Source organism: Equus quagga, chromosome 12, assembly GCF_021613505.1.
Source record: "Equus quagga isolate Etosha38 chromosome 12, UCLA_HA_Equagga_1.0, whole genome shotgun sequence".
Taxonomy (NCBI): domain Eukaryota; kingdom Metazoa; phylum Chordata; class Mammalia; order Perissodactyla; family Equidae; genus Equus; species Equus quagga.
This window is the reverse complement of record NC_060278.1, coordinates 105083935-105097627: the sequence shown is the minus strand read 5'-3', so window position 1 is coordinate 105097627 and position 13693 is coordinate 105083935. Positions and strand designations below refer to the sequence as shown.

Genomic DNA, 13693 nt, shown 5'->3' with positions numbered 1-13693 from the left:
AGCTATGGCTTCTGAGAAGAGGAATAAAAAGTTCTTCACAAACTTTACAAAGATGTTTATTTGTTTCACGGAATTTAAGTTGCTCATTTTGTCAGATAAAAAATTAAGAGGTGAAGCATGGCTTACATTTTTAAAATAGACCATCAGTTTTATTCCCCTAACTCCATAAAAACAATGTAAATACAAGCAATTTGTACATCCTGCTGGTGAATTCACATGATGCTCTAGTTCCCTGATCCTTTGATTTCCTCATCCTCTCCAGTTATTATTTTCCATTTTGACCACTGGCCACAGGAGTGGGGTGGAGTGGAGCTGGGGCTGAGAAGAGGACGCTATGGCTATCTGGTAGGGTAATGTTATTGCTTGCCCTTTCAGTCCGCTCGCATTACTCCAAACATAGAGTTCGAGACTGAAGCCCTTAAGCCTGCAGGCAGCACTGTCAGCTTGTTTTGCATAGGCATGACTAGGGACCTGAGTGGACGGGACACTGGTAGAGGAGGGGGTTAAGAGCCAGCTGTTGAAAGATGAGATGACGTGAGAATGCTTGGTCCTGTCCATGTGAGGAATAACCTAGCACTAGTATCACCCATCTTGCTCAGCTGTGTAGATGTCCTTGGAATTAGATCCCAGAAAGGCAGTTCCAACTTTAAATTGGTAAAACCTTTGGGCAATGGGCTAATTGCTTTAAAAGGAAAAAAGAAATATGGATTCACTTTAAGGATGTTGCAAGCAGAGAAACTGTCTCATAAAGATTTCTTATAAAAGTTAACTGATTGACATGGGTTACTAAGGGCTAACCAGGGAGCTGGCAACAGCCAGATCATAAAACCAAAAAGGCCAGTTTACAGTTCCTTTAGTTTTCTGATTGTCACAAATATAATTATACCAAATAACCAAAAAAAAAAAAAAAACCCAACAAAACTGGGAGCCAGAAAGATAAAGCAACTCCCCAGACCACAGTGGCAGGGCAGAAGTAGTTAGACTGGGACTCCGGGAGGGTGGAGCAAGCGTGCTGCATGAGCCCGGCCTGGAGGGCAGCATTTCAGGATGCTGGATCCCACAGGAAGGAACTTCTCACTGTCTGCTCCTGACTACGAAAAGGACAGAGTCTCAATTTGGGTCTGTGTAGTTGAATTTCTATTCTTAACTAAGGTCCCCAACAGAGAAAGTGGGGGGGCTTCAGGTCAGACATCCTTTTCCCGGTAAAAGTGGCAAAGCAGAATGTCATCTCGCCTGCTCCCTCCCTCTCTCCGGCTTGTGCTATTTCACAGTTGCCTCCCACTTACAGCAAGTGCTACTAATGTTCCTTTTTAGAGAGTGACACAAAATCTTTTTTTAAATAATTTTAACTCAATTGGAAAATATAAGTAGCAACACAATGTAAACATTGTGACAGCCATTCTGGAATGTCTGAAGTTTGAGATACAGAAGGTTAGGCAAAGATTGTTTTAGCTTTCCATATGTGCAGTATCCAAATTCTTCTGAGGACGGGGTACCTGGAGCCAAGTGATGTCATTGCTATTGGACAAAGTTTCCATATTTTACCTAAACCAAGACAAGCGACCCTGACCTACTTTAATGAAATTTAAGAAAAACCACCTGAGGTAGGCCCCATCATGTCCAGATTTGAAGGTGTTTTGGAATCAATGAAACACACCAGAAATACTTGTTTTTCTTTCCCCAAAACAAGTACAATGAATGTCAAAGTGTTGATGCTAATTTAGATCTTGATTACATATTAAGTCTTAAATTCTGCTTCATTAATTGTCGCACCGGCAGCTGTTCTGCAGAATATTGCATATTAAACCACAGGCAGCTTGACAAACGTTGGAGGAAGGGGAATTTTAAAAACCAGCTAATGAATCACTGTCCTTTAAGAACTTGAGCAAAGATTAACCCCTGGGGCTTTTGCAGACAGACCTCACCAAGGATCTTCCAGAAGGACTATTTCCTAGGCTAACAGTTTTGTTTGAGACGACAACTCATTTGTGATGCTTTGCTGACGTTTTAGATTATGTATACAAGCCCTATGATGAACAAGATTGATAAAGCAGAAAAATTACAATTATTCACAAACTTGAATGATGCTGGCAAAAGTAAAACTTATCCATGAGAACCTAGCAATTAGCCTTCCTCCCACCAAAAAAACCCCGACAACCCAAAAACCAATCCAAAATGTGTAATTTAAAACAAATAGGTTTTCAGGCCCACAATTGAGTTCCTCAAGGCTTTGCAGCTGGGGGTTTGAAAAATCCCACTTTCCGAAAATACCTGACAACAAAGGGCACAGACACTAAGGTGATGCTGATCCGCACTGGCGCAAACAGCTTGTGGATGGCGTAGGCCACCACGAAGGTCCCTGTGCCCGCTGCCATTTTTGACTGGACCAGTGACTCTTTAAATCCGAGTTGAAGCAGGATTGCAGACATGTCCACGCCACTGGAGGGGAAAGAGGCGAAAACCCGATTATTACAGCAAGGGATTAAATTAAGAAATTGATTTGGCTATGAGTATTTTTAAAAATGTGATGAAAGTAGCCAGATGAATAAAAAATCTTAGGGAAACAAGTGCTTATTCACAAAGAATCTTACATGACAGTAAAAAAACCAGTATTTATTACTGTCAAAAATCTCACCTTGAAACCACCATGTAAAATATGCCCAAGGAGATTAGTGAGATTCCAATGTGTAAGGACACGCCAACGGCGCCATATTCTTGAAAAACCTTTTTCAGCTGCTGTGACTTGCTTTGCTTTTTCTCCTCTGCTCTGCTGATGTTGCTGCCTGTTGTCGCAGTGATTTTGCTGGGGTCCTGTGGGCAAACCAAAAAAGGGAGATAGTAGGGCAGGAGCAAGGACGTTAGCGGTCATCACCAGCTTTCATGCCCACCCACGGTTCTCCTCTTGCCCATCCAGTGGGAGATCAGTCACCTCTTAGTTAGCCAGGCTAAGGCCCACTTAGCCACTAAGTGCAGTGAAAGGCTGGGTACTAGGTATCATTGGCAAACTGATGGCTCCAAGGATGTCCAGGTCCTAGTCCCCAGAGCCTGTGAATCTGTTACACAGCAAAAGGATTTGCAGGTGTGATTAAGGATCCTGAGATGGGCAGATCACCCTGGATTTTCTGAGTGGGACCGATGCAATCACAAGGGTCCTCATAAGTGGAGAGAGGGACGCAGGAGGGTCAGGGAAGCAGATGTGAGGACAGAAGCTGAGTTAGAGATTTGAAGATGCTCTGCTGCTGGCTTTGAAGACAGAGGAAATGCAGCCAAGGAATGCAGGTGGCCTCGAGAAGCTGGAAAAGACAGGAAATGGACTCCCCTGGCAATTCAGGCCTCAGGAGGAACCAGCCCTGCTGACACCGTGACTTTAGCCCAGTCTGGCTTCTGATGTCCATAACGGTCCATAAATGGGTGTTGTTTTAAGCTACTAGGTTTGCGGTAATCTGTTACAGCAGCAGTAGGGAGGAAAACTCCAGGGCTCACACCCTTGAGGACAACAATGGTACTGTACTGAGCATTTTCTCAGCCAGGCAGTGTTCAGATGCTTCTCTCCACCCACTATCTGCTTCATCCTCACAACCACCTCTGGGTAGATACTATTGTTCTTTCCACTTTACAGAGGAGCAACGCAGGCTTAGTGAGGCTGAGGAATCGGCTTGAAGTCACCAAGAGTAGAACCCAGGTCACCTGAGTCCACAGCCTGAGCACATGACGCCCATGTCAGACTCTACAAAACCAGGACAGTGGGTGTGAAATAAATGGAGCAGAGGCTATGGTACATCTACTTCCAGATTTAAGATTTACCCCTGAGATCTGAACAGATAAAAAGGGAGGGCCAATTCCTGGGCCATAAGTACACCAGCTGGGATTTGTACAGAAACAATTGGTTGCACGTGGCATCTGTTAACACTTATTGAGCACCTACAGGGCCTGGCATGTTTGGGAGAAACCAAAAAAACAACACTGGGTTAAAAAAGAAACAGAACTTCTCAGTATGGAGTGCCTTTTTCATCAAAGGATTTCTTTAACTCCAACAAGAGCCTCCGACTCGCCTGGGCAGGCAGTTATCTGGGTCAGTCAGCTCGTTATTGGCGCTGCAGCAGGACAACCTCCTCCTCGTATTTTTAGAGCGTGCTGCAGCCGAGCAAGAGGCAGGAGCATGGCGCCCAGAGTCCCCAGGAGGGAGGGCTCCCCGGGGAGCCCCGGACTGAAAATAATGGGACTCCCCAGTCCCCGGAATGAAAATAATGAAATCACCAGGGCGCAGCGCTGCAGCAGCCTCCAAGTGCAACAAGGCGAGCCCTGGCTGCGGGGCCCTCCCAGCCCCACCCCGGCCCTGCTCAGGAGCCCCTGCTGCTGTAGGCAGGCGGGAGCTCTGACCATGCTTGGCTGGGGTGGGCCCCAGATGCCGATTTCCCCAGGAGCTCCCAGGTGGCCCAGATGCTGCTGGTCTGTTTGTACCTACATCCAGGTGCCCAGCCTCTGATTTTATAGCCCTGGGGTGAAGCCTGGGCACTGGGATTAGTTATCTGTGCCCCAAGTGATTCTAATGTGATCAGCCAGGCTGCCAGGTGAACCCCTGCTGACCTCTCCTGCCTCACTTTACCTGACTCTTTCCCACCCTCAGCAGAGTCTCCAGGCAGGCCTTCCCTTCTCCTCAGGTGCACCTGCTGTGCAGCTGACTGGGGGACTCTGGCCAGCACTTCCCAAGCTGGAAATGCAAACGTCACCTCTTCCAAGAGGCCCTCCGTGAGCACCTCACAGCTGCCTGCCCTCCATGGCAGCGCCCCTCTCCCACCACCCACTTCTCTCTTAGGGTGTCTATCTTCAGGAACTGTCTTGCTTATAATGCAACAAATACCTGTAGCAGATAATGTAAGCATTATTTGTTTGCCTGTTTGCTGTGGCCAGGGGCCTGGAATATGTGTGGGTGCAGGGAGCCGGGGGTCTGTCTTGCTCTCTGCTGTGTCTGGCTTTGAACGAACAGAGAGCATCTCTGCCAAGTGGTCTCAAGTCGGGGGCAAAGGGAGCGTTTTCATTTCTCACACTTCTGCAGTGTTGAGCTGGATGGCGGGGAGCGCGTACTAGGATGTGACATGTACTTTTAAGTGCAGGGTGTCCCTTCCCTCCTCAGATGCTTTCAGTGCCTACCGTCCTGCTCCCCATCACATGCCACACCTTCACTGTGTCCTTCGTGGCACCCTTTGGTGCTTATTTGTGCTGTCTCCTGAGCCAGCAGCTGCCTCCAGCCCTGGTGGCCCACCCACTGCCCTCCAATGCTCAGGACTTGAGCAGACCCTCTCTTGTGGCAGACCCGCCATCAGCATTCACTGCCCCACCCTCACGCTCCCCATGCGGCTCCTTCACTCTGCCTCTGGCTCTTTCTATCCTCCCCAGGCATCATCCATGAGGGGCTAACCCTACAGAGCAGGAGCAGTGTGGCTACTGATCTAACAGGCGCACCTGCAGTGCAGCGGGCCAAGTGGGGTGAAGGGAAGCTGCTTGAACGGAACCTGTGAGCCGCTGGCCATTGGGTTTCCTCCCTCCAGGTCACCCCGTGTGTCCGCACAGGGAGCGCACTGGGAGCAAGAGGGGGTCCGAACCCTGGCATGACCTCAGCTGCGAGGACCCTGGCCTTACACTCACCCTGGCTGATGACTCCCAGAACTCAGAAGTGGCACGACAGCCTTGGCTTGGATGTCGATGGCCAGATGTCCCCAACATGTTGTGAGGAGCTCCTGATCCACCCTCCCCACACGCTCTGCTCTGAAGGTCAAGCTCGTCCCCATCTCGGCAAACTCCATCCTTCCAGTTACTCTGGCCCAAGCCTCCAAGTCACGGTGACTCTTCTCTCTCATACCGCACATCCAATCCATCAGCCAACCCTGCTGTATCCAGACTCAGCCCCCTCCCCTACTCCACCTCGCCATCCCTGCCCAGGCCCATCACCTCTCGCCTGGATTACTGTGACAGCCTCCCAACTGGGCCCCTGCTTCCGCCCTCGACCCCTACAGTCTAGTCTCAACGCAGTGGCCAGAGGGACCTGTAAAAACCCTGGTGAGGTCACAGCACTGCTCCCCTCAGGGGCCTCCCGGAAGCCAGAGGAGTCTGCTCCACCTCTTTAGCCCCCAAACACACACTCCGACCCCTTTCCCCACTCGGCTCTTCCCATTCCAGCCACACCGGCCCCCTCACTGTGCCTTAAGGAGGCCAGGCCAGGCAGGCTCGAGGCCTTGGCAGTTGCTGCCCGCTCTGCTGGGACCCTTCTCCTCAGACGCCCGCACAGCTCGCTCCCTCACTGCCACCTCCACATCCTCAGCAGACAGCATCTCAGGGAGGCCCTCTTGGACCCCCTTTAAAACTGAGGCCCCTTTACATGCCCTCTCCCTGTGTTTTCCTCCATCACGTGTTCACCATCCAACACCCCACACGTTTCTCCCTCCTTCCCAGGGAGGGTCCATCCATGTAGTAACAGTTTTATTGATATATAAATTACAAACCTTACAGTTCACCTATTTAAAGTATACAGTTGAATGGTTTACGCGTATTTACAGTTGTGCAACCATCACCATAATCTAAATTTGGAACATTTTCATCACAATTGCCAGTTACTCCCCATTCCGCTCTTCCCCCACCCCCTTTGGGGGAAGGCGAACACCAGTCTCCTTTCCGTCTCTGTAGATCTGCCCATTCTGGACACTTCATATAAATGGAGTCGAACAATATGTGGCCTTTTGTGATTGGCTTCTGCTACAGACCGAATGTTTGTGACCTCCCCCAAATTTCTATGTTGAAACCTAATCCCCAACGTGACAGTATTTGGAAGTGGGAGGTGACTAGGTCATGAGGGTGGAGCCCTCATGAATGGGATTAGGACCCTTCTAAAAGAGACTCTGGAGAGCTGAGAGAGCCCCCTCGCCCCTCCCACCATGGGAGCACACAGCGAGAAGACGGCCAGCTATGCTTGGAAGCGGGCCCTGGCCCGACACCGAATCTGCCGGTGATCTTGGACTTCCAGTCTCCAGAACTGTGAGAAATAAGCATCTGTTGTTTAAGCCCCCGATTCTGTGGTCTTTTTGTGATAGCAACCCGAGCAGACTGAGGCAGTTTTCACTTAGCATCATGTTTTCAAGGCTCGTCCACGCTGCAGTAGGTATTAGAACTTCACTCCTTTTTATGAAGCAGAATTTGATCTACTGAAATACAGAGTACAAATTTAAAATTTCAAATTTACTTTGCAGGGCAAGCTGGGAGCCACAGCACACTTCACACCCTCCAAGGAATGTCTGCTCTGTCTGGGAGCTGCCGTCCCTGGTAAGCCCTGGGGCGGCATCTCAGCCCGGTTTCCTGCAGGACTGGCAGGGCTGGGCTCTGGACCCACCAACCAGAACGCCGAGCCTGCAGTTCAAGTCTGGAGAAGATAAACCGCGGATGCTGCATGTATGCGATAGGTAAGGCCATGAAAGCAGACCATCCTATTGTCCCCAAGGAACTAAGGCTCAGTGAAGGGCCACATTCCGGGCACGGCAAGGAGGGAGCAGAATGCAACCTTGGACTAAAACTTGCCCAGACTCACCCTTGACTTTTAATCAGACACAACAGCTACTCATTTGCCCCTCCTCCCCAAAAAATCTGTACAAAACTCAGATGTATTAGTTAAGATCTTGCCTTTATCTCCAAATTGGAAAAGAATCTCTTTTGCTCCCAAACTGTAGTTGGGACTGAGAAACAAAAACAAACCAAGAGCCCCAGAAGCTCTGGTCCTGGCATTAATCTCAGCTCCATAAAGGCTGCTCCCGTGTCTGGGAATTGAGCCTTAAGGCCCTGGGGGTGGTGGGGTGGGGACGAACGTATTTCGTATTTCGACACTGCCTTTAGCTTTGACTTCTGGGTGTTATTTCAGACTTATGAAAACAAATACTTAAGAAAAAGGGAGGGGCTATTGAAATCCAGAGGCTGAATTCTGATAGACAGGAAAGTGTCCCCTTTTTTGAAAGGTGTTAGGGAAACCCCTGTGTCCCCAGGAGAGGGGATTTTGAGCCAGGCGCTGGGATTAGCACTTTAAAGGCATCATTTCACAAAAACCCTCACAACCCTGTGACATGGGCACCTCTGTCGTTCCCACTTTGACAGACGGGAGACTGAGATTCCAGGGGAAGTGACGAGCTGGCTGGCAGCGCCTGGACTGGCTAATGCACTGGTCACCAGCAGGCCACACAGCCTCCGTAATCATCAGCAGACTCCCCTTCATGTCCTGTAAGAGCTGAACATTCCTAAAGGAAGCCACCTTTCCAGAACTTCAAGGCTCTGGAGGGGAGAAGGAAAACGCTCACCAGTCTCCCTCTGGTTGGCTGGCACATGTGCCCTCCCCTTTCCTCCAAGCCTCTGAGGGTCTCTGCCACCCCCCAGCCAGGATGGCTGCTCAGAGCGCAGGTTCTTCCTGATAAACAAGGCCCCACCCGCCTTCTGGCTGCTGAGGAAGTGCCGAAGATGGGAGGGCTGCCAGCTGCCAGCGCTGACAGCACCACTAATCTACATGCCACAGTTCCAAGTGCCACCAACATCTGAAGAGGCTGGTGACGGGAGAGGCCCCCTCATTTCCCACCCGTGACACTTGGTCCAACCAAACTTAACCACGCCCCATCTGTCCATTCACCAGGACTGAGCGTAGCTCTCTCTGTTAAGGGCCCTTTTCTTTACAACCTCTCTTTTGGCAAAAGGCCTTTTGGCCAAAAAAGAAAAATAAAAAGGCAGCCAGACTTCCAGCTACAGAAAAGTCAGCATCTACTGCAAGACAACGAGCGGGACAAAATCTTCAGACACAAAGGCAATTTCCGGTTAGCCAGCACTGCAGTTAGTTTTTAACTTGCTAGAGTTAGAATCTTACTTGGACAACTTTATTTCCTTTAACTTGGTAAAAGGAAATATCTTTAAGCATCGTGAGCTATGCATTTTTCTTCCTAACCCTGGAGGGGACTAAAGAAGCTAAAATAAAGGAGTTTACGGGGGGGTGACTTGCAAGGAACGGAAACTTTTCAGACATTCCCTTCTTCATGAAATACCACCTAAAGCGCCTGTGCACTGCCCAGGATGCAGAGAATATTACACATCCCCTGGTATCTGTGCTTGGATAAAGTGCTTTCATATACTTGTGTGCACGCATGCATGTGTGTACGTGTGTGTGTATGATGCCCCCCTAAATATTTATTAAAGTACAAAAGGCTGAAATAGAAGGGGCAGGAAGGTTTGAGGAATGAGCCAAAGATCTCGTTCACAAGTGCTCACACTGTTTGGAGTGATGTCTGTCTTCATTCGATAAATAAGATTAATGATAAACACCAGATTGTGTTTACTTTGTACCAGGCACTATTGTGAATATTTTGAAAACATTAATTTATATAATCCTCACAACGACCCTGTGAGATAGGCACTACTGTCATCCCCACTTGACAGAAGAGGATCCTGGAAGCCCAGAGAGGTTGAGCAACTTACAGAGGATCACACAGGGATTACCTGTCAGAGCTGGGACCCAAACCCGCTGAGCTATGTTCCCCACTTATTCACGAGTGTTTGCTCTGTTTTACACACTGCTCTAAGCATGAGGACAGCGCAATGAAGGAAACAGACAAACCCCACCCGCAGGGAGCCTATGGTCCAGTGCGAGGGGAGGGAGAATAACAGAAAAGGCAAGTATCAGGGCTGCTAGAGGCGACAAGTGCATAAGAAGACACAAAGGAGGGGACGCAGACAGGTAGGACTGCGGGGAGGGACGCTGCCGGTTTACAGGTCACCAGGGAAGGGCTCTCTGGAAAGGCAGCATGTGAGTGAGAACTGATGGAGACGAGGAGGACCCAGGGGCTCAGGCAGAGCAAGTCACGTGCCTAAGATTTCCCTCCCCGAAGTGGTGAGTGTAGGCAGGCTGGGCTGCTCTGCCGGGTGACGTGACATTGTGTCAGGTTAAGTGGAAAAGGGTTTCTCCTGCGGCTCTACCATCTCCCTCCCCGTTAGAGCAGAGACTCCCTGCTGAAGGCAGAGATGGGGGGTCTCTCTCGGGCACTTGAGTAAATGCCTGGCACATTTGGAGACCCTAGCTGGGCACTGCACTCCCTCCTCCCAGTGACCAAAAACAGGATGGCTGTGGGTAGCCAGGAACAGCCAAGCCGGCAGGGGAGGCCTCCCTCCACCTTCTCCCAGGCCCTGCTGGGGAAGTCTTTTCTCAAGGAGATGAGTTTTTTGGTCTTAACTTCCTGTTTGGTTCTGATCCCACATGGATCCTGCCCATCTGCCAGAGAGCAGGAGAAACAAGCAGAGCTCGTGGGGCCCTGTGATTTTATACACTTAGTGTGATGATAATAACAAAGTTAACATTAATGTAGGATGAACCAGATGCAAGGTACGCACATTACCTCGTTTTACACTCACACCCTAAGAAATGTGAATTACCAACATCCCATTTTACAGATGAGGAAACCGAGACACAGAGAAGTAAGGGAATTTGCTCAAGGCCACAGAACTAGCGAGTAGAGACCGGAATATGGGGAGTCTGAAACCACATTCATCACCATTGTATACACATCTCTCTCTCTCTCATTCACACACACACACACACAAACTGGCCAGGGGACAAGGCTGATGAGGCTGATGGATAGACAAGCAAGTCAGGAGACCATCCCAGAATGCCGAGTGCAGAGCGGATCCACACCCATGGGGCTGGGGGCGGGGGGCCCAATGGAGGCACCCAAGGTATCACTGGTGGTCAGGGAAGGCCTCCTGGAGGAAGGGGCAGCTGGGCTGAGCCATGAAGAATCATCAGGAGGCAGCTGGGTGTGTGTGCAGGGTGCCAGACCCACGAGGATCCTCAGACTGGGCTCAGGATTAGAGACAAGATCTACAGGCTGCCCGTCAGATAAGGGAGCAGAAGGCAGGGATGGAAGATTCTCCGTCTGTTCGGGAGGCACATGGTAAGGGCTTGCGTCAAATCCCCATGGAAGGTTCAGGAAGTGCTGGCTCCTCTGGCACTGTGCTCAGGCCTGCATCAGCTCATGGAATTGTCCCCCAAACTCTTGTTGGGAAGGAGCTATTTTTAGCCCTCTGAAAGGTCAGCAAATAGGCTCAGAGACCTTCAGCACCTGGGGTGAGGTCACACCGCTGGTGAGTGAGGGGCCAGCATCTGGGCAGGCAAAAGGGCTGCGGGCTGCAGGCTGCCAAGCTTGAGGCACTCGGGCAGGAGGCTGGCTTCTGCGTGTCCCAACTTGTTAGGCCTGCGTCTCCAGACTCCACTACTTACTACTGTTTTTCTTTGAAGAAACCCACTTTAAAAAAAACAACTATCATACATTTTTTTAAATAAAGGAAAGCCTGTAATAGCATTCTGAATGGGAACCAGTTTTCCCTTACCATACATAGAAGGCGCCTGAAATGATAAACGCAGAATGAAACAACACGGTGCGTTTCTGGCCTGAGTCCTGCCTGAAGTCCGCCAGGGAGGCCTGCTCTTTGGTTAGATAAAAAGGGAGGAGCAGCAGGTGCTGGGAGGTGTTAAAGACAGCGCCCACTGGAGCCTTTCTTCCTGGCAAAGTGAGGAGGCTCAACATGACTTCAAAAGGGAACAGCTCTGACGGCCAGGTGAGGACGGTAACACCAGATCCAGGCCCCTCCTACAATTCTATCGGCTACCGCCGGCCGGTGCTTTGGGAACCTGGGGCTCCACCTGAGACTGACCTTGGCAGATCACCATACCTCCCTGAGCCTCAGTTTCTCCCGCTGTCAATTAGGAGGATCGCTTCCTTGGCTTGTAGAGATCTGGGGCTTGGGGATTCTGGAGGTGTTCGGCCTCGGCCAGCTGCACGTGCAAAGCTCTCCTCCTCCTACGGCGAGGATCCGGACGCTGGGAGATTGGGGTGGGGGTGGGGAGGCTTACCTGGCGGCCGTGGCCGTCCCCGCTTGCAGCGCGCAGCAGCTGGGCTTCCGGCCTCGGCTGGAGCAGTGGCAGGAACACGGGCGGCGGGGCGCAGGGGGCGGCAGCTCTCAGGAGCCAGGTGGCGCGAGGCCGGATCGCCGCACCCACCCTGCCAGCGGGGCCCAGCAGCCCCAGCAGCCCAGCCATGGCGCGCGGGGACGCGCTGTGGCCCGCGCAGCCTACCAGACCCGGAGCGGCGCAGGGGGCGGGGTCCGCCGGAGAGCCGGGAGCGGCGAGGGCGGGGCGGAGCAGGAGCCTCGCGCGGGATGGGCGGGGCCAGAGACGTGCGCAGAGCACTTGACTCCGCCCACCGGCCCCTGCCCTCCGCAGCCGGGGCCGCGCCGGGTGGGTGGGGCGGAGCAGGAGCCGGGCGCAGAATGGGCAGGACCGGGGGGGCGTGTGCACAGCACTTGACTCCACCCCCAGGCCCCGCCCCTCCATGGGGAGAACAGCGCGCCTCTTCCGACTTTAGTCTTGGAATTCATGCAGCCGCGATTCTGCGGAGTTATATTGGTCACAAGCGAGTCAGAAGCCAGACCAGATTCGAGTGAGGGGGTTAGACTCCTCCAGCTTGATGGAAAGTGGCAAGGTCACATGTCGAAAGGCTTGTGGGAGGGGAAATATTGTTGTGACCATCTTTGGAAAATACAATCTGCCGCAGTTTCAATAACTGTTAACTGATAATATAATAATCTTTGGTCTCCATTCTACAGATGAAACTGAAACTCAAGGAAATGGAGAACAACTTATCCTTGTACACTTCTCGTGCCTGACCCCTCGTAGCATTTTTTGGTTGAAACTAAAAGGATCCAAATTGTTTCTAGATCTTTGCTATTTTAGGCAGAAAAGGATTTAGCACAGGGAAAAGGTGCTGGGAAGATCATTGGAAAAGCTGGAAGAGTGGGCACTAGGCTGGGCTCCCAGGAAAGACTCCCTGGACACGGCAACACCAGCCAGCCAGAGGAGCTGCCCATTCAGCCAACTGGGAAGGTGGGCATCAGGAGTCTCCAGTGGAATGAATAAATGCTAGAACACACTGCCAGAACTGTGATCCAGGCATCAGGAAACTGCTGCCACTGCACCTGCCTTCCAGCTCCCACAAAACATGTCACTGGACACTGGAAAGCTGGGTCAGGCGTTGCCTCTGCTCAACTGCCTGTGCATGCCCTGAATTCTGCTGCAGAAAAGCCCCACACCTCTGCAAACTTGCTCACTAGCAGCAAACAGCCCAAATGACAGAAAGATGCCTCTGCTCCGTTTCTACCTTCAAAATATTGTGCAAGTGCATCCAATTGCAGAAACTAATTCATATCCAGAAACCTGGCTGCAGAGGAGTCTGGGAAATGTTAGCTTTTCTGCCAAGAGAGTACACTGGAAAGAGATGGGAATTAATGTGCCCAAATTCAGTACCTCAGCAAATCCAAACCCTTTCAGGAACCCCCACCTTGAGAAGCCCCTTATGGCTCATAGGCTAGAACAGTGTCACATGATCACTCTTAGCTGCAAGAGAGTCTGGAATTTGAGGATACAGCAGAAGGAAACAGTCTTGGCTTGGATGGGAGCAGGCAGGTTGTGTTCCTGAACACGATCGGTGTTCCGTTGGCAGGGAGGTAGAGGAGGTAGGCTGCTGGGGGGCTGGTAACTCACAGACAGTGCCACTGGGCTGTGTGTGGCAGTGAGTGTGAATAACACGGGGAGTGCATGTGTGCAGGTGGGAAACAGCACACATGAGTG

At 51.1% G+C, this 13693-nt stretch overlaps 1 protein-coding gene and 1 long non-coding RNA gene across 2 annotated transcripts; one reads left to right on the top strand and one right to left on the bottom strand.

Annotated features, from left to right (window-relative positions):
* Positions 1 to 40: 40 nt before the first annotated feature.
* Positions 41 to 12160, bottom strand: FAM210B (family with sequence similarity 210 member B). The gene is made up of 3 exons (XM_046679804.1): positions 11921 to 12160; positions 2636 to 2811; positions 41 to 2439 (listed from the first exon to the last, which is right to left on the bottom strand). The coding sequence occupies exons 1-3, from the start codon at positions 12104 to 12106 to the stop codon at positions 2223 to 2225; spliced, it is 579 nt and encodes a 192-aa protein (XP_046535760.1). The 5' UTR covers positions 12107 to 12160; the 3' UTR covers positions 41 to 2222.
* On the top strand, positions 2823 to 12777 carry LOC124249045 (uncharacterized). The gene is made up of 2 exons (XR_006891233.1): positions 2823 to 11625; positions 12673 to 12777. It is a non-coding gene; the product is annotated as an uncharacterized LOC124249045 (long non-coding RNA).
* The last annotated feature ends 916 nt before the right edge of the window (positions 12778 to 13693 follow it).